This window comes from Beta vulgaris, chromosome 5 (assembly GCF_026745355.1).
Source record: "Beta vulgaris subsp. vulgaris cultivar EL10 chromosome 5, EL10.2, whole genome shotgun sequence".
Taxonomy (NCBI): Eukaryota; Viridiplantae; Streptophyta; class Magnoliopsida; order Caryophyllales; family Amaranthaceae; genus Beta; species Beta vulgaris.
Window position 1 is genome coordinate 25230083 of NC_079206.1, and position 19733 is coordinate 25249815.

The 19733-nt window shown below is 38.0% G+C and overlaps 1 protein-coding gene across 1 annotated transcript; it reads left to right on the forward strand.

The window, feature by feature from the left end:
• Positions 1-7100: 7100 nt before the first annotated feature.
• Positions 7101-8047, forward strand: LOC104893191 (uncharacterized). Its single transcript, XM_010679284.3, has one exon. The coding sequence runs from the start codon at positions 7145-7147 to the stop codon at positions 7580-7582; it is 438 nt and encodes a 145-aa protein (XP_010677586.2). The 5' UTR covers positions 7101-7144; the 3' UTR covers positions 7583-8047.
• The last annotated feature ends 11686 nt before the right edge of the window (positions 8048-19733 follow it).

Here is a 19733-nt window from a genome sequence, read left to right on the forward strand (position 1 = left end):
CTTGTAGGAAAGTCTAAAGCAAGAAGCATCTCCTTCAAAAAACTCCAGTTAACAGTATCATATGCTTTTTGCATATCTAACTTAATGATGCAGCTAGGCTTAGCAGACTTCCTATTATAATGCCTAACAACCACAATCATAATATTGTGGATAATGTTCCACTATGCACAAAAGCCCCCTGGGTATCCTCTATCACATCAGGTAACACCAATCTCAGCCTATTGCAAATCATATTTGTGATGCACTTATAGAGAGTATTGCAACAAGAAATTGGTCTAAACTCACTAACATTCTTAGGACAAGAGGTTTTAGGAATGAGAGTAATAAGAGTTGTGTTTAGAGATTTCAACATTTTACCATGTTGGAAGAAGTCCAGAACAGCAGCTGTAATGTCCTCACCCACAATGTGCCAAGTGTCTTTGAAATAAAAACTCCCAAATCCATCAGGACCTGGAGCTTTATTTCCATCCATGGCAAATATGACATTCTTCACTTCCTTAGCAGTGTATGGTCTCAACAACAACTCTTTATGCTCCTGAGTAAGAATGGTACCAGCTCTAACCACCTCCCAGTTCACTGGGGTAATCTGAGCATTAGTAGTCCCCAACAGCTGTTGATAATATTCCAGAAAAGCCCCATTCACATCCTCATTATTATCCATCCACTCACCAGACATATTATACATGCCATATATAGAGTTAATAACTCTTCTTTGTCTTATGCTTTGGTGAAAAATTGTTGAATTATCATCACCATCTTTAAGCCAACCAACCATAGCCTTCTGTTGTAAGAATGACATATAAGCTAAATTCTTCCTTTTGTATTCCTTCCCCATCAAAATCTCTTCATCAGCAAGCTGAATATTACTCGGATCCTCATGCATTCTCCTTTGGATATCATCCAAGTCAAAACTGCCTTAATAACATCAGCCTGTATCTCCAGAAATCCAGACTTATTAAGCAGCTTCAGCTCATTCTTCACCCTCTTAAGCTTCGTAGTAACAGCATACATCCTATTTCCCATTACCCTCTCCTGCCAACATCCCTTCACTAGCTCCTCAAATTGAGGTGATTGCTTCCACATTGTGAAGTACTTGAAGGGCTTCTTGCACTGCCCATGACTCTCAATCCCAGCTACAATTGCTGGGGAGTGATCAAATTCCTCTTCATTAAGGAAGGCAGCCCCTACATTCTGATAAACCTCCTCCCACTGAGCATTAATCAAAACTCTATCCAGTTTTGCAAATACCATATCATTACCTTCCTGTTTATTGTTCCATGTGAACCTATTCCCTGAGCATTTCATATCATATAAGCCACATTCATCAAGACATGATCTGATAGGTTCAATGTCCCAGCTACTCACCTGAGCACCAATTCTTTCATCCATGTGAAGAACACAATTAAAATCACCCCCCACTAACCATGGCCCATTAATTTTTATTGCCATCTCTTTCAGACCCTGCCATAACTCCTCCCTCCTATTTCTCTCATTAAAAGCATACACAAATACACAATCAAATCCTTTTGCACCTGATTGAGGAGAGACATAACAGTGGATCCACTAACTATTACACCCTCTTATATCCACCATATACTTCCTAGGTTGCCAAGCAACTACAATTCTTCCACCCTTATGAGATGCATTATTAGATGTAAAACACCAGTTCTGAAACACCATTTTATAAAATCTGCCCATTCCTACAGACTTCACCTTTGTTTCCAGGAGCCCCACTAGTCCAACAGATTGCTTGGTGATAAATTCCTTCACCACTTTCTGCTTTCTTGGACTATTGAGCCCCCAGACATTCCAGAAACATACTTTATCCATTTGAAATGGAAAGGTTCCCCTCTCCATTTACTTGGCCCTCCTGCCTTACCCCCACCTCCATATCATCATTCAACTTCTCTAAGGCCTCAAATGAATTTCTAATCACTGTAGCAGGAGCAGAACTACTTGGATTTCTGATAGCTCTACTAACAACCTGGAAACCTTCGCCATCAACTTGATCACTAGGCCTCACCTCATTTGTAACTGATACCACTGCCTCTGGTGCCACTACCACTGGATCCTTATTCACCCCAGGTTTAGCAACCCACACTGAGGTTTTCTTCCTCCTACAACTTGATTCCTCATGACCAAATACTTTACAACCTTTACAGAAGGTTGGCTTCCAATCATACTTCACCTCCACATAGATGGTCAACCCCTTTTCATTTTCAAATTCAATCTCATCTGGAAATTCCTGACCAATTTCCACTTCTACCAATACCCTCGCAAATTGTAGCTTCTCCCTGTTCAATGTAGCCATATCCACTTTCAGAAACTTCCCCACGCCACTAACAATCTTCGTCAAACATCCTTGACCCCAATATTTAAAATCTAGATTCAACTGAATCCAAATAGGAACCCTACGGATGTCCTCTTTACTAAAGTCCATATCAGGATGCCATTTCTTCACCATAACAAGCTTTCCATAAAAAAAGGGGTATCCACCACTAATCACCTTGTCTCTGTTTTCCATTGTGGTAAATCGTACGATAAAAACCCCTTTAGCCACCATCGCCACCTTATCCACACCTAGATTCCTCCATATTCGCCGTACAAATCCTTCCATTACCACATTTGGGATGATTCGCTACGCACCTAACACATAGCATATTATAGCAGAGTTCCAATATTCTACTTCCTCCTGAATATCCTCCAAACCAATTTGAATTACCGGTTTCATCAGTTCAGCATTATTAATCACATTTACATTCCTAACATCATCAGCTACCTCATCAAATCGCTGTAATATAGGAGTGGACTTACCTAAATCATCTCCAGCAGAGTGAGGGTCAGGAACAGGGTGAATCGAACTCATCCACGCTGAAAACGTTCTATTCAATTCTGATTGTTGTTTCAATTGAATGATTGATTCACGAGGCGTAAGAACTTCTCCTACCTCAAAATTACCAAATTCCAGAGCTTCAATCCCCATGACCTCCTCAATCGATCGAGTCTTCTTCGCCTTAGAGTCCGAAGTAGGACCCCTCGGTTTGATTGCAATATTCGCCGGAGATTTACCATCATTTTCCGCTGCGAAACTTCTCTTTTGGCCCCCCTTCTTTCCCGCCATGGCAACAGCGGAGCTGAAGAAAAGTTAGAGAGCTTTTAAGAGAGAGAAACTCCCCCCATGTTGTATTCAAACATGGGAAAAGGAACCCATAATTCTCCTTTTGTAACTTATGAATACGCTTTTGGTTTATATGACCCATTCGACAATGGCAAATGTAGGTTAGGTTGGAATCATTTGATTTTTGTTTCTTGCTATCTATGTTATAGACTTGTAATGACCTATCAAGCACATATAAGTCATTTATCAATTTAGCATTGGCATAGAACATATCATTGTAAGAAATGGAACAACCCTTGTTCTTTATTTCAAAACAAAATAAACCCTTCAGAATCCAAACCTGAAACAGAAATAATGTTCTTTGTTGTTGCAGGAACAAAATAACAATTATTTAGTTCTAAAACAAAGCCAGATGGAAAATGTATACTATAGCTCCCTATGGCAAGTGCAGCAACCCGTGCTCCATTTCCAACGCGAAACTCAATCTCGCCTTTTGCCAGCTTCCTACTTCTTTTAGTCCCTGCACATCATTAATTATGTGAGAACCACAACCAGTATCAAATACCCATAAAGAAGTAAAAGTCAAATTGATTTCTATAACATATATACCTGAAGTGGAAGCCCCAAACTTCTTTTCCTTCAAGTATATCGGGCATTTCCTCTTCCAGTGTCCTATCTTGTGACTGTGGAAGCACTTGCTTTCCGCAACGACCTTTGGCTTGGCGGTTGGCTTAGGTTTTTCAGCAACAACGACAACTTGCTTGTCTTTGTCCTTCTTTCCTGCCCATTTCTTCTTGAAACCCTTTTCATTTTGAACCATCAAAACCTCTTTCTTTGGTTCAATCTTAGTGATGTTCCTCTCAGCATTGACCAACTACCATGCAGCTCTTGCAAAGTCTTTTCAGACTAATTCATATTATTGGTCATTCTGAATTGATTGAAATTGTTAGGAAATGAGTGGAGAATGATGTCAGTAGCCAACTCAACCCTATAAAGGAATCCAAGTCGTTCCATGTTTTCGAAAAGACCCATCATTGCGAAAACATGGGGGGCAAACAACTTGACCCGGCTTCATGTGACATTCAAGTATATCCCGATTAGTCTCATACCGCTCAACTCGGGCCTGACTTTTAAACATGGCCCGGAGCTCTTGCATGATCCTATAAGCATCCTTGGTTTCGAACCTCTTTTGGAGGTTCGGCTCCAAGGCTGCTATCACCAAGCAAGTGATTGGTATAGATCTATCATTAGCCTGTTTAGCACGACGTTTGTGTGCCTCAATTGATTCATCAGTGACAATAGAAAGTGGGGTATCTAAGACGTCCTCTCAACCCTCAAACTTCAGAACGAGTCTTAAGGTCCGTTCCCAATTAAGGAAGTTTTTACCATTCAGCCTGTCCTTTTCGAGAAAAGGATGAATGTTGAAACCGGGGATGTTGTTGTTGTTATTAGACATGGTATCTACAGATTGAAAAATAAAATAAAGTTCAATTTTATTTTTATAAAGCAACTTAAAATATGAAAAAGGTTTTTTAGGTTGACCACCTACTCAATATTAAACTCCCCTATGAATAAGTGATTTACAAGTTCCAATCAACATGTAACACTAAGCAGACGGAGGTCTTATCTTAACGTTACATTATCAAGGTAAGTAAACTCTTTTACTAATTATAACATTTCATAACTCTTGTTTAAGATAAACATCGCATGCTTAAGTATCTCTTGTTTCAAAGTTCAAAATACTTTTCATAATTTTGTTAAGGACAACAAAACTAAGTTGTAAAACTCGCAATTTTACCTTATATCCCAAAATTAATGATAATACCCTGCGAAGGCATGACCTATTAGTATTAATTAAGGGTTCGATAAGTACTTTATGTTTGGAAAAATCAAACCTTAATATTTGCGAGACCTAAGTTTATTATGTTGTTATGAATTAGTGAACTCTAGCGCATCAATTAACAACATACAATAAACTTATAATCACTTTAAAGAATAATAAAATGCAAAAATAAAATGATCTAGTATGCCCCTAATCCTAAGAACTAAGCATCATTGGCTCCTTCTTGGACTCTTCATGGATCTCCATCCACCTTAGCCATGGGCTTTCTCTTGATGGGTCCGCCTTTGGATTACATGAGTATCAAGATAATTTAAATATTAAAATAAATGAATTCCAAAAATACGTAACGATACGCAGATCGTATTTAAAATTACAAGAATACATCACGATACACAGATCATATTTTCTAACTTAATTTAATTTGGGCCATACTAGTCATACATAGAAATTATATCAAAATATAATAGCCACATAATAATATCACATATTATACTTGCCAACAATTAAAATATCAAATATTCTTAATTAAAGCAAGAGGATAAAGAATTGAAGTAATTCCTAACTACTTAAAGATTTTATCCTATAAAATCTAGCCTACTAATTTTAATTAGATTATAAAATCATATTATGAATTTAAATAATGACCCAGTCATTAACATAATTGAAATTACTTAACTTTCTCAAAATCTGTTTTATAAAATTCCAAAAAAAAAATTTGCATCTCCCCCAAAAATCACGGCAGATTCTCAATCGCGTTTTTCTTTTTTCAAAAACATTATTTTTTTTATTTTTTTAATTTGTACTTGAAAGTACACCGTGAATACTACAACCTTTTGTAAAATTCATTTGGTGATCTTAATTAAATTAAACCTAAACTCTTTTGTGCCTAATTCAGAAAATTAAATTAAAATCTCTATTTTAATTAATTTTTGGATTATTTACATAAATTAATCTCTAATTTATATAAAACACTTTTCACATGAATTAATTTTCATACATAGATAATTTTAAACATGAAAAATCATATTAATAATATGAATTTAATATTCGAAATTTAGAGATTTAAAATCATATTTTAAATTTCAAACTTAGGATTGAAAGGTAAAAAAATTTCGGCCACTTTTGTTGAAAAATTAAGTAATTAAGTCTCCATTTAATCAATTCCAATTAATTATTCAATCCATAATTCAATTAATTATTCTCTTATCATCTTCTTTTGATTGCTATCTTTTGACTTTCATCTTGATGACCTTTTTTTGTATTTCGTTGACTTTGACCTCTATTGACTCCTGTTAATGGGCTTTATATTTTTACTGGGCCCTTATGCTAAAGCACAAATTAAACTTTTTGAGGTTCGATTCAATGTACCATAATAAATGTTACTTGATATTCAAAAATGATAGTAACAAATAATGAATCTACTGCCATTATGATGCAAATATCTAAAATCAATTGTCTAAATTTCATGATGGTGAGATCACTGAGATGATTGTCATTCACTATAGAAATATCGTCATTCATGTGTGAGATTGTTATATGCGGGAAAAAAGAAGATGATGTCCGAATTTCTCTTGAGTATTGTAAGACATAAATCCTCCAATAGTTATTGTCTATCATGCTAATAAATCGAAGACATAATGTTTATAGCCGCCTTATATTTTTATATTAAGTATCAGTTTACTATGTTAATATCATCAACCTCCCAACTCAAAACTATCTTCATCTTATTCCTCTGTCATTCTCTCTCGTCCATATATACAACAAAAGCATAAAAATTTCAAGGCAACATTGCAATTATAACAATCCAAAAATAGGAAAAGATACCAACCAAAGATATTGTAACATTCCCCCATTTTTCTCGATAACGCCTTAAAATCTTATAATTATTTCTACGTTTGTTGTCCTCATAACCAGCCTTCTAGGAGATATATTTCAAAAAAATTACAAACAAAAAACTATCTCCACAACCCCACTCCTGAAAATTCTTCAGGTGGTGGGGAATTAATTTTCACATGCAAACCAATATTGGGTCTCCATTTAATTTTGGTTGAGTTGGTCCTCTAACAATTATGAAACAAAGCAAGATAGTCCTTCGACCAACAGGGTCAGGGTCAACAGTGTATAGGAGGAGGCAGCCCCTCTTGCATGCATCTTCATCGTCATGGTCATCTACCAGCGGGAGAATGGCAGAGGTGGCTGGAGGCACGACGGCCGAGTGCGCTGCGGTGTGGTGTTGTTGTCCTTGTAGTTTGGTCAATTTACTTGTGCTTGTGGTGTACAAGGTTCCTGCAGGCATTTGTAAGAAGGCGTTGCGAATGCGACGGCGGAAACAAATGTTTAAGAAAGGTCTCCTCCCCCTTCCATCATCAGCTCCCTCTAGTAGAAGATCATGTGAATGCAAGTGCACCAGCCATCATGTTGATCTCGATGGGGTGGGGAATAAAACCGAGGAGCTCATGGCAGTGGTGGTCATGGGTGGGACTAGTAGCGATGAAAACATTAATATTACTGATAAGGAGTTAATGCAATTAGAAGAGGAGATGTGGGAGAGGTTCTACTCTACTGGCTTTTGGAGAAGCCCTTCCCAAAGAGAAAAAGAAAGGGAACAACAACAACAATGATTTCATTCACTTTTTTTGTTGTCTGGAAATAGATCTCTTTGTTAATTTTTGTTCATTTCTTTTTTCATCTTTCCTTATTTTTTGAGTTTTAATTAAGAGTATTTTGGCGGGGTGGGGAGATGATTCAAGGGTGTTTTTATATCTCTTGTTTTCGTTGCTACTGTAAATGGAAATGGGGAACGGTTTTGTTTTTATATATTGTTAATTTCGAGGTATCATAAACAATACATCTAATAGATAGATACATTATATTTAATATAATTACAGTACTACAAAAACGATAATTTATGGACGCTTAGAGGTCGACGCGCAAGAGTAGGTGCTAGTGGGATTATTAATTCCCGTGTCTGTTCGACGTTTTTGGGAGTCCAGAAATTATACCAGCAGCTTTAGGCGTCGTATATACATGTGTCAATCATGTCATCAACTCATCAATCCGCGTGATTGGGAGAAAGAGAAATTGTGCTTCAGTTTACTCCAATATTCAACCGCATTACTGTTAACTCCCCTACACACCAGTCCTCTCAATCTCAAACCCTAAAACATCCTCACTCTTCAATTCATAGATTGGAGGCCGACGCCACTAGTAGCATGTCGTCGATGGTTGTCGCTTGTCATGCTCTCCTTTCTCCATGGATGCAATCTAGGTAATCTATATTTCTTTCTCTCTCCCTAAATCAAATTTTCAAGATGTGTGTGTTTGAATTTCTAGGTTACGCTATTGAATTCAATTATGCTGAATCTTGAATTTTTATCATCACAATCAGATCTAATACATTTAAGTGATTATAAATTCAATCTTTGTTTTGTTGTTTGACCTTAATATAACTGTTGCTAGTTATATAATCTTGCTTTTGTGAAAACTATAACATCCAAAATTGTTTAATCTTCCCCCTTAATTATGGTTTTCCTCCATCATCGAATTTGTGAGTTTTCGTAACAGCATCGCCATATAGGGATCCATTTTAGCAACAACAACAACAATGTTGTCAACATCTTAAGCACAACAGCAACAACAACATTACAGACAGGTTAGTTGATAATTGACTTTTTATTTTTCTATTTTGGATCTTAGAATTTTTTGGATTTTTGTTCAGCATCATTCTTGGCTTGTAAATTTTATGCATTGTCAATTTTTTGGCTACATAAATGATGATCAATTCAGTTTAATAGTTAAAATTTCATTTGGATTGTGCTAATTATTTGATAACATAGTAGCCCATCTGATATCTTGGACCTACTTTCACACATGTATTAAAACCCTTTGTAGTAGTGGACTACTGAGAACCAAGGCCCTCTACCCTGGCCCATTTCTCTTCAGCGTTTGATAATATATGGACCGTTTACTTGATCATGAAGAAGGAAAGAAAGAAAATTGTTAAGCCAACATAATATCTTTTTGTATATTTGTTTTGGTGTGGCAGTCACTACAAAAAAAATTGGCTATAGAGGCACATCATCTGGCTGAGTTGCCTCTGAAACCCCCTTTTAGCATCACATAAACATAGTTGCCTCTAAATTATATGATTTTTAGTGTCAAATATATTCTGGTGCCTCTAAAGATACATTTCAGCATCAGATGTATGTTGGTTGTCTCTAAAATCATGTTTTTAGCATCACATGAATATTGGTTGTCTCTAAATCCATATTTTTTAGCATCACATAAATTTAGTTGTTTCTAAAGCCATTTTTTTTAGCATCAATTGTAGTTAGTTTTATCTAAAGCCATGTATTTAGAGTCACATGAATTTAGTTGTCTCTTAAGCCATTTGTTTTAGCATTAATTGTATTTAGTTGTCTCTAAAACCATGTATTTAGCGTCACATGAATTTAGTTGTCTCTAAAGCCATTTTTTTAGCATCGAGTGTAGTTAGTTGTCTCTAAAGCCATGTATTTAGCATCCCATGAATTTAGTTGTCTCCATAGCCCTTAATTTTAGCATCAATTGTAGTTATTTGTCTTTAAAGTCATGTATTTAGTGTCACATGAATTTAGTTGTCTCTATAGCCATTTTTTTCGGCATCACATAAATTATTGTTGTATCTAAAGATATTTTTAGTGCCACTTGAATTGTGGTTGGAGCGGAACTAACATTTTGAAGCTGACTGATTTTATATTTCTAAGATTATTGTGAAAAGAGAAATAAAAAAAAAAGGAGAAAGAAGTCATGGAAAGTCGAATATTTAAACTGTAATCTCAAATATTCTCAACCTAGAAAATGAGAAAATCTTAAAACAAACAATAAACATTAGTCCAAATCTTACAACAAACAAGAAGAAAAAAAAAAAAGGCACGCATGTAACGTAAGAAACACTTGTGCTACATATACAACAACCTAATTAGGAACTAAACACAGCGGAAATCCTAATCCGGGCCATTACCATCACACTCACCACGAGTGTGGACCTCAAACGCTTAACTTACTAAAACTTTTAGAATCCAATGAATATATTAGAACCTCTAACTCTAATAAACTATATTAAGTGATCCTCAAATATTTTAAAAAATAGATATGTTATTAAAATTCTACAGAAAATTCGGCAGAGTCCCTTTGTAATACGGAGCGCCTAAAACTTAATTTAGGACTCGCGTCCGATTCATAATCCTGTATCCTCAAAATCTAGCAACCCAAACAAGTTTAAACTTTAATTTAAAAACTCAAATCTTTTTAATTCAAAATGAGAAACCTAAGATCTATCTATTGTGTCAATCTACTATAACCCAAAAGTTGTGTACTCCAATCTTTGGGGCAATACTCTAGTAACATTAATGCCATGTGAGCAAATTAGCAGCAAAAAAAGGACAATTTACTGCCATGAAAACAACATCAGCAGATCAATAGCAGCACAACAAACAAAAGATAACAGCAGCAGCAGATCAACAACATGAGAACAACATAAGCATAACAGTAGCACAACAACAGAAGAATAACAGCAACAGCAGATCAACAACATCATAACAGAAGCATAATAGCAGAACTTGAACTTGAACCATTGTTATTGGAAAAAAAACCAGTATATGAACCACTAACAAAACCATACTCCTTAGAACACAAACCCATAATAACCACTAACAAAACCATAATCCTTAGAGCACAATAACCATTATTATTGGAAAAAAACCAGTATATGATCTTGAACATAGAATATATAAAAACCAGTATATTAAGTTCAACTTGATAAGCAGCAGATCAACATAAGCTGAACAACAGAAGCAGAACAACAACAGCATAGCAGCAGCAGCAGAACAGCAGCAGAACAACAACAGCAGACCAGCAACAGCAGAACAACATCACTATAGCAGCAGCAGAACAACAGCAGCATAGCAGCAGAACAACATTGCAGCAGAATAACCATTATTATAGAGTCACCAATGATTTTTTTTTAAAAAGAAAAGATAAGGATAAACCTGGGTCACCTTTAATACTGATATCTAACAAATATCTTTAATCTTCAACATCATTGTGTTTTTTCTCAGACTTTTGAATTAGCTCTTCATCCTCTTCATCGGTCCACTGTCATAAGTATTAATACGAAGTTAATATTTGTAATTGTTAATAATGCACATGTGTTAATCTGTTTTGCATTAAATTGAAGGTATAATCTATGACATACCGCATCCATATTGAGATCGAACATGTTGTATCCAGCCAAATTCATGAAGGCTTCTAGGGAGCGTTCCATAAGTCTAGATTTCTTTTCGAGGCCTCTCACTGTATTACTTAGAGCTTTGTTCTTCTCCTTAACCTCGTTTGCTTCCTTCTTTGCCTCACTAGCTTCATTTTTGGATGCTTCAGCCTCTTTGCGAAACTTTTCTCCTTCACTAAATGACCCAAATAATGATGTCACTGAGGGACTTATCCCTTTTTGTCGATCACGTGCACTTGGCTTGCGTTTTGGCTTAACTGTTGCATAGATTTCTTCATCAGTCATTTTTGTTTCTGAAGTGTTTCGTTGCTCAACTAGCTTAATTTCATTCTGCAGAACGGGAGAAGATCTTGTCAAGTAGGAATATACTTTCAAATACAACCCAAAAAAATCCAGTTTGAATAAGCGTTACCATGGTGCCAGTGCCGATTGAGTTACAGGTGTTTTGTCGCTTCTGGTATGAGTCTCCTCGTACAATTCCAATAATCCTGGCATTACCTTGTCACGTTCAAACTAAAGGAATGGCAAACAATAAACCTAAGTAACTATTCCAAAAATTAGGACAGGAATGGTGAAAGAACAGCGTTACCATATCTTGTGCTTTTTGTGCAAAACTTTTTGTTCCTGCCGTATGTCCGGCATCAAGGTATGACCTATTCTCAATGTTTCTGCGACTCTTTTTCTATTAAATTCAAATATAAACAAATTACAGTTGTGTGAAATGATAAAAAATGAAAATAAATAAAGAAATTTATGCAATGTACGAGGGTGCATTAACCTGAAAGTCTGGAGTGCCAAAGTATGATACAAGCCACTCCCAGTCATTTTCGTCAACACTTGGGGGTCTATTATCTTCTTTCAGTCTGTCGTCATCATTTTCTTCAGTGTCATAATATTCTCTCTTCAAACGTGCACGAAAATATCAATACTTCTTGTTCAAAGATGTCATGATATACTTCCTCTTATCTTTTCTTTTCTTTTCTTTTCACGTTCATCTTGATCTTTAACATCATCCAGCCCAATATCAAATTTGTCCTGCTCTTGAGAAAAGTTCTAATTAGAAAATAAAATTCGTCAAAGATATTGAAGAATTATCAATGCTTGTGGAAGTATTGTTCTAAAAATGAGCTTCCACATCTTCTCCTTATTCTTTGTGGAACTTGTGAAAATTCTTCAATACGATAAAGTGGCGCATTTAGAGGATCTCTGACGAGGAACCACAGTAACTTGACAGCTTAGCTCTGTTGACACCTATTGGTTGACCACTGACATCAAAATCTACCTTTATCTTCTCACCGGGTCTCATTTTAGCAGTTGTAAATTTTTGTAGGACTCTTCGTGTTTTGGTTTTATATGACTTCTTCGTTTTCCCTTTCCTGACATGTGTTAATTTGAATAAAAATAAATATTGTCTTAAAAAATAGGCTAGGGTATGTCTTTAAATAAATGAGCCACACCATACCTGTTTCATTAGATGCCTCCTTTTCTCCTGTTAGCATGCTTTCACCTTTCTTCTCCATCGAGCCTTCTGACCCAAATTTCAAATTTTCGTCAAAAAACACACTTTACATGTTAAAATCAACTCTCTTGGAAGCTTACACATTCGTCAATCAAAAAAAGGAAAGAAGAGGAATGGTCTTTAAACACACCTCTTGGTCAATTGCTTTTTGGGATTCCCTTGCATTGATTCATCACTTTCTCGCTCATGAAATTCACTATCTCCCACATCAGTCTTCCCAATTTCATCGGATCTTTCATTTCTGTAAAGAAATTAAACAATCTCAGACACTATAATGCTAGAAGTACATAAGTTCATTTGTCATAGGTATTTGTTATTAATCCTATATTTATACATATGGACTACTATACCTTCATCGAAGTCCATCTTGTCTTGAACTTCCGCCTCCTGTTGACTAGTGATCGCTGTATTGCAATGATTTGCAACTAGATATTAGAATGAAACTAAATCTAATGACTTTCATAAATGGAATGAGTGTGGTTTAAAAGGTGAACCTTTCTGTAAGACTTTGAGGGCTGCTGTTAGCTGCACATTTCCCCTTTGTTTCCTTTCCTTGCACGCTTTTGCTCTGCGTTAAAAAGAGCCGATTGCACCCGGTAAAATGAAGTTCTTTTCGTCCCCTTATTCGCACAGTCCTGGTTATGTGCCTGCCATTTTGTTTCGTATAAGAAAAAGAAAGCATTTGAAATTCATTAGCAAAATAAAGGGTTGACTTTCGTCTAAGGAAGGGGGAGGGGAAGAGAACCATTCAAATAGCAATATATAGATGCATCTAACATAAAGGATATCAATAGCAAGTTTGAGGTAAATTTTCTATTGAGACTATACATTACATATATGGGACTTATTTAATATGAATAGAAGTTTTTGCCTTAAAGATGAAACGATATGCTCCAAAACTCTCACTTGAATTATAAAGCAATGCGTTAATTGCAATGCCCTCTTCTCCACATGGTACTGAAGCTCTGTTTCTTTTAAGGTTTTAAGCTTTGACACTATCTAATAAAGATTAGTGTTCATTTCGAATTTCACCTGACTCATTATTGTGTTCTAGCCAATCTTAGTGGCATTTTCTGATTTCAAAAGTATATATCTGCTTTGCAGGAGAAAATACCTATAGAGGAAGTGTTTGAGCAGTTAAAATGCTCAAGAGAAGGTCTGTCATCAGAAGAAGGAGCCAACCGTCTTCAAATTTTTGGCCCAAACAAGCTAGAAGAAAAATCGGTTAAGTATCTGTTACTTTCAAGAGTTTCTGGTTTATCCGTTTAAGCTTTTGTCACACCTGATGCTTGATTGTTTGATCTGAAATCAACAGGAGAGCAAAATCCTGAAGTTTCTTGGCTTTATGTGGAACCCATTATCATGGGTTATGGAAGCAGCTGCTTTAATGGCTATTGTCTTGGCAAATAGTGATCATAGGCCTCCAGACTGGCAGGATTTTGTCGGTATTATGGTACTGCTAGTGATCAACTCTACAATCAGTTTCATAGAAGAAAACAATGCTGGCCATGCAACAGCAGCACTTATGGCTAACCTTGCTCCTAAAACCAAGGTAAGCAAGAAATGAAAGTGTTGTAGCCTAAAAATCAAGGGCTACTAAGATGACATGTGGCATTCGCTTAGGCAAAGAAAAGTACAAAGGCCTGCAGGTTCTTTGGGCTAAAGTACACTTTTCTGAGGAAAAGGTGTACTGAAAAGCTCTCTTGTGGCCCTAAAATTGTACTTAGGCCTAATACAAGTGAAGCCTGATTCAGCTAAAGGGTAAATTGTATTGACAAATAGCATTTGCCACGTGTCACCATATTATTGCTTAGCCAATCAAATGCTCCCAAATTAGGGTGACATCAAGCACAACAGTCATTCCAAACAGTATAAATAGTCATTGAATCAGGGGAAAGGTACGTTTTTCAGAGGTAGTACTGTTACTCTGCCATAAATTCTTCTCTCTCTCTCTCATTTTTCTCTCTAAAAGTTCCTTTACATCCCTGATATCTGACTTAAGCATCGGAGGGGGAAATACCACCCAAACCTCCAGGGTGGGTCCCTTTTTTGAGGTTGCTGGTCAGGAGTACATTGGGATTTGAACCAATCATTGTTGCACAAGTCTCCAGTTTTAAGAACCTTTCTTTGGGAGTGTGATATAAGTTTGCTAGTTTTCAACTACGTAACATTTGGCGCCATCTGTGGGGAGACGCAACAATGACGGATTGTCACTCATCAAACGTGGCGAGGAACAGAAGTTTCAGGGTTCAAGTAGAAGATATTGAGATGACGAGAGGCACCCCGAGGACGGGACAGGCATCATGCTGCCGTTCATATTGAGGGAAGGACAGTGACCCGTTATCCAGGAAAATCTTGATCGTCCAGTGACAGCTGGTCACTTAGAGAATGTCTTAAATGACTTCCAGAGCAGGATGACCGCTGTCATGGAAGAGCAGATTAAGAACAATATGTTGTTCTTTCAGATAAGTCCAGGAGGAGAGGCAGCAGAGCCGCTCATAAGGAGGTCTCAAGAGGGTCGTCCAGGGACTAGCCGGCCACCTCGGCCATAGTTGTCCAGGCCGCCTTCCAAGGGAAAGCCACTATTAGTGACTCAAGGAGGAAGATGACTGGAAGCTGTAGTCCGAGAACAATATTCCCCTACCGGACAAAATGGAGACGGATGCTAGGGAGTATCTGGAAGCCAAGAGAGGGCAGCTCAGCAGGTTCAGCCTCTGTTCCACTCCTTATATGAAGGACCCGTCATTAAGGCTTCTGTCCAGAAGCAGGACGAAGTCATGGACCTTCGGCTTTTCAGCCAAGGCAAGAAAAAACAGTTCTGCAGCCAATGGTGTATAGGCGTCAGGCCTTAGCTAACACCTCTTCTAATCCGGTACTAAAGGAGTACCGCCGGGAGCACTACCCATTGAGGGTCAGGTTGGGGACTCTAGATATATTGGCCAACTCCTTTCTCGGTCAGAATTATGGAGTCCCCTCCTTTCCCAAAGGTTAAGCTCCCGACGATCGAGCCTTTCGATGGAACAACAAATCCAGATGATCATTTGTCAGCCTACAAGCACCAGATGTACGTCCAAGGAGTTGACGACGCTACATGGTGTAAGAATTTTTCACCACATTGATGGGAGTGGCGCAGAAGTGGTTCAAATTTACCTCCTAATAGTGAACAATTTCACTGAGCTTATTATCTTGTTTACCAGCCATTTTTGGCAAACCGTCAAGAGCAGAAGACAAGCATGAAATTTGAGTGTGATGGTGGGAAAGTTGGGTCTTTGTATGGAGACCAGCAGGCGGCTAGAGAATGCTATCTTACTACTTTGAGACCATCATCATGGAAAGAGAAATCAGAGCGGCCAAAGGCCATGGAGGATGAGCCGGCCGAAAAGGTGAAAGGCCATATAAGTGAGTTGAAGCATGAGGTAAAGAAGGCTCAGGCAAAGCCCCTCCAAGAGGGCAAGCCGTCCATGCTCTTACCTAGCAAGAAAAGGAGATGTTTGTCTATTAAAGAAGAAAAATAAATCTTGAAGAAGTAATGGCTATCATGAGCTTGGGACAGAACGTCCAGAGCTAGTGGAGAGCCCAGTGGAAATCTTTTTAAATCCAGAGCGTCCGGAGAGGACATTGAAGATTGGATCCGTCCTATGTTCTGAAACCAAGGACGTCTTAGTTGCCTCGACATGATACCTTGAGAAAGTGTAATCTTTTCTTAGTACCTCACAATGAAAAAAGTAGAATGTATACATGTACCTTGGCTCTCCGTCAAGCAAAATTCATATAATACAGCTCTACTTCTCTCCTATGACTGTCCCTCTGTTTGATTTTGTTTGCTTGATTTAGTTAAAAATGCATACTATCGTTCAAGCTGACTAATAAAACAGAGCAGCAAGTAAAAACACCTTCTATTAGGAGATCGGCTAACATGTTATCATCCTTATAAGGACAAGTACATGGAATCGGCCTACACCTTGTTTACTTAAAGAGTAAACATCTCCTAAACAAGGTCGGCTGGAATTAGGACGCCTTAGTAAAGGTATCCTACTTTCCGTCCAAAGCCATACTTCGAAATAACAACCTTAGTAAAGGAACAAGTTATTTCACAATTTAACAAAGATGGACGGGTTACAATAACCTTCATAAAATGTCTAAGTTATTAAGCAAATTATGGTCTTTCTCCTTCTTGTAACAAAGAAAGGTCACTAAGACTCTTCGTCCAAGAAGGGGGGCATATAGGGACCTAATTTATTGCAAATAACTAAATCTTTGTCCAATGACGAATAATAGCCAAAATTCAGGCCGAGCAAGTTATTAACTTAACAGTTCTTAAACTCACAAGTTTCAACTTAGGCATCTGGTAAACGTCTTGATATATTCGGCCAAAAAGAGCCATTGGATCATATGAAGTGTGTTAGGACGAATTGCTTTCATACTTGGGCATAAATATTTGATCATGGTCGACATTTTGGTAGCGTCCGTAACAAGTTTTTTGTTCTCTTTCCTCCGGTCTTCGGCAATAAAGTTGCGAGCAAAGAGCTGTCAAAGGAAAGACGAAAATTGTTAGGACGAATGCAAAATTGAAAAAATATATCCAAGTATAGAATTCAAAACGTCCAAGGAAAAAGTTACCTCAGCAGCCAGTTAAGACATGTAGCCAACATGCCCTGATGAGGCTCCCCTCAAACCCTTGATGTGATACCCCTTGCCTTTTTGGGGGTAGGGCATCGCTGGTAGTGGCCGTCGCTTCTCCGCAACACTTGGACGTTGGGGCATTTTTCTGAAAAAAAGTAAGTAAAAATGTTAGTCAAAAGCAATTAAAGGGAAAAGAGAAAGGAAGATGTCCAAGACTAGCTCTAGACGTTTTGCTCTTCAAAGAAGGAACTCGTCCAGAGTCAATTCAGGACGTTTGGCTCCACAAAAGAAGTACCTCGTCCAAAGTCAATTCTGGACGTTTTGCTCTTCGAAGAAGAAGCTCGTCCAGAAGTTCATTCAGGACGTTCTGCTCCACAAAAGAAGGAGCTCGTCCAGAGCCAATTCAGGACGTTTTGCTCTTCAAAGAAGGAGCTCGTCCAGAAGTTTATTCAGGACGTTTTGCTCTTCAAAGAAGGAGCTCGTCCAGAAGTTCATTCAGGACGTTCTGCTCCACAAAAGAAGGAGCTCGTCCAGAGCCAATTCAGGACATTTGGCTCCACAAAGAATGAGCTCGTCCAGAGTCAATTCAGGACGTTTTGCTCTTCGAAGAAGGAGCTTGTCCAGAGTCAATTCAGGACGTTTGGCTCCACAAAAGAAGTACCTCGTCCAAAGTCAATTCAGGACGTTTTGCTCTTCGAAGAAGGAGCTCGTCCAGAAGTTCATTTAGGACGTTCTGCTTCACAAAAGAAGGAGCTCGTCCAGAGCCAATTCAGGACGTTTTGTTCTTCAAAGAAGGAGCTCGTCCAGAAGTTTATTCAAGACGTTCTGCTCTTCGAAGAAGGACCTCGTCCAGAAGTTAAATCAGGACGTTCTGCTCCACAAAGAAGGAGCTCGTCCAGAAGTTAAATTAGGACGTTTTGCTCTTCAAAGAAGGAGCTCGTCCAGAGTCAATTCAGGACGTTTTGCTCTTCGAAGAAGGAGCTCGTCCAGAAGTTAAATCAGGACGTTCTGCTCCACAAAGAAGGAGCTCGTCCAGAAGTTCATTCAGGACGTTTTGCTTTTCAAAGAAGGAGCTCGTCCAGAAGTTTATTCAGGATGTTTTGCTCTTCGAAGAAGGAGCTCGTCCAGAAGTTAAATCAGGACGTTCTGCTCCACAAAGAAGGAGCTCGTCCAGAGTCAATTCAGGAAGTTTTGCTCTTCAAAGAAGGAGCTCGTCCAGAAGTTCATTCAGGACGTTCTTCCCCATAGAGAGAGAACTCGTCCAGAGTCAGTTCAGGACGTTTTGCTCTTTAAAGATGGGACTCGTCCAGCAAAAAAAAAAAAAAAAAAAAAAAAAAAAGAAAAAGAAAGAGTAGGGCAGTTCCAGGTCGGTTAAAAGAGGAAATCAACCGTCTTAGCGCCTAAATGGTAACTTCCTCTTTTAAGGGGCAAATGTTGTAGCCTAAAAATCAAGGGCTACTAAGATGACATGTGGCATTCGCTTAGGCAAAGAAAAGTACAAAGGCCTGCAGGTTCTTTGGGCTAAAGTACACTTTTCTGAGGAAAAGGTGTACTGAAAAGCTCTCTTGTGGCCCTAAAATTGTACTTAGGCCCAATACAAGTGAAGCCTGATTCAGCTAAAGGGTAAATTGTATTGACAAATCAGCATTTGCCACGTGTCACCATATTATTGCTTAGCCAATCAAATGCTCCCAAATTAGGGTGACATCAAGGCACAACAGTCATTCCAAACAGTATAAATAGTCATTGAAATCAGGGGAAAGGTACGTTTTTCAGAGGATAGTACTGTTACTCTGCCATAAATTCTTCTCTCTCTCTCTCTATTTTCTCTCTCTAAAAGTTCCTTTACATCCCTGATATCTGACTTAAGCATCGGAGGGGGAAATACCACCCAAACCTCCAGGGTGGGTCCCTTTTTTGCAGGTTGCTGGTCAGGAGCTAGCATTGGGATTTGAACCAATCATTGTTGCACAAGTCTCCAGTTTTAAGAACCTTTCTTTGGGAGTGTGATATAAGTTTGCTAGTTTTCAACTACGTAACAGAAAGGACAATATTTCAATGTTGTATTGTTTCCACTAATTTGTCTATAAATCATGCTACTTTTTGACGCAAATTCTTCGAGATGGGCGATGGAGTGAACAAGAGGCTCAAATACTAGTCCCAGGAGATGTGATTAGCATCAAATTAGGAGACATAGTCCCTGCTGATGCTCGTCTTCTTGAGGGCGATCCTCTGAAAATTGACCAATCTGCTCTCACTGGAGAATCTCTGCCAGTGACTAAGAATCCTGGAGAAGAGGTATTTTCTGGTCACTACTTGTATAATTGTTGCCAATCAAATGGTGCAAAAGAACACCCGCTGC

Excerpts from the sequence above, each read along its gene's own strand:
- LOC104893191 (XM_010679284.3), top strand. The coding sequence starts at position 7,145 with ATGGCAGAGGTGGCTGGAGGCACGACGGCCGAGTGCGCTGCGGTGTGG.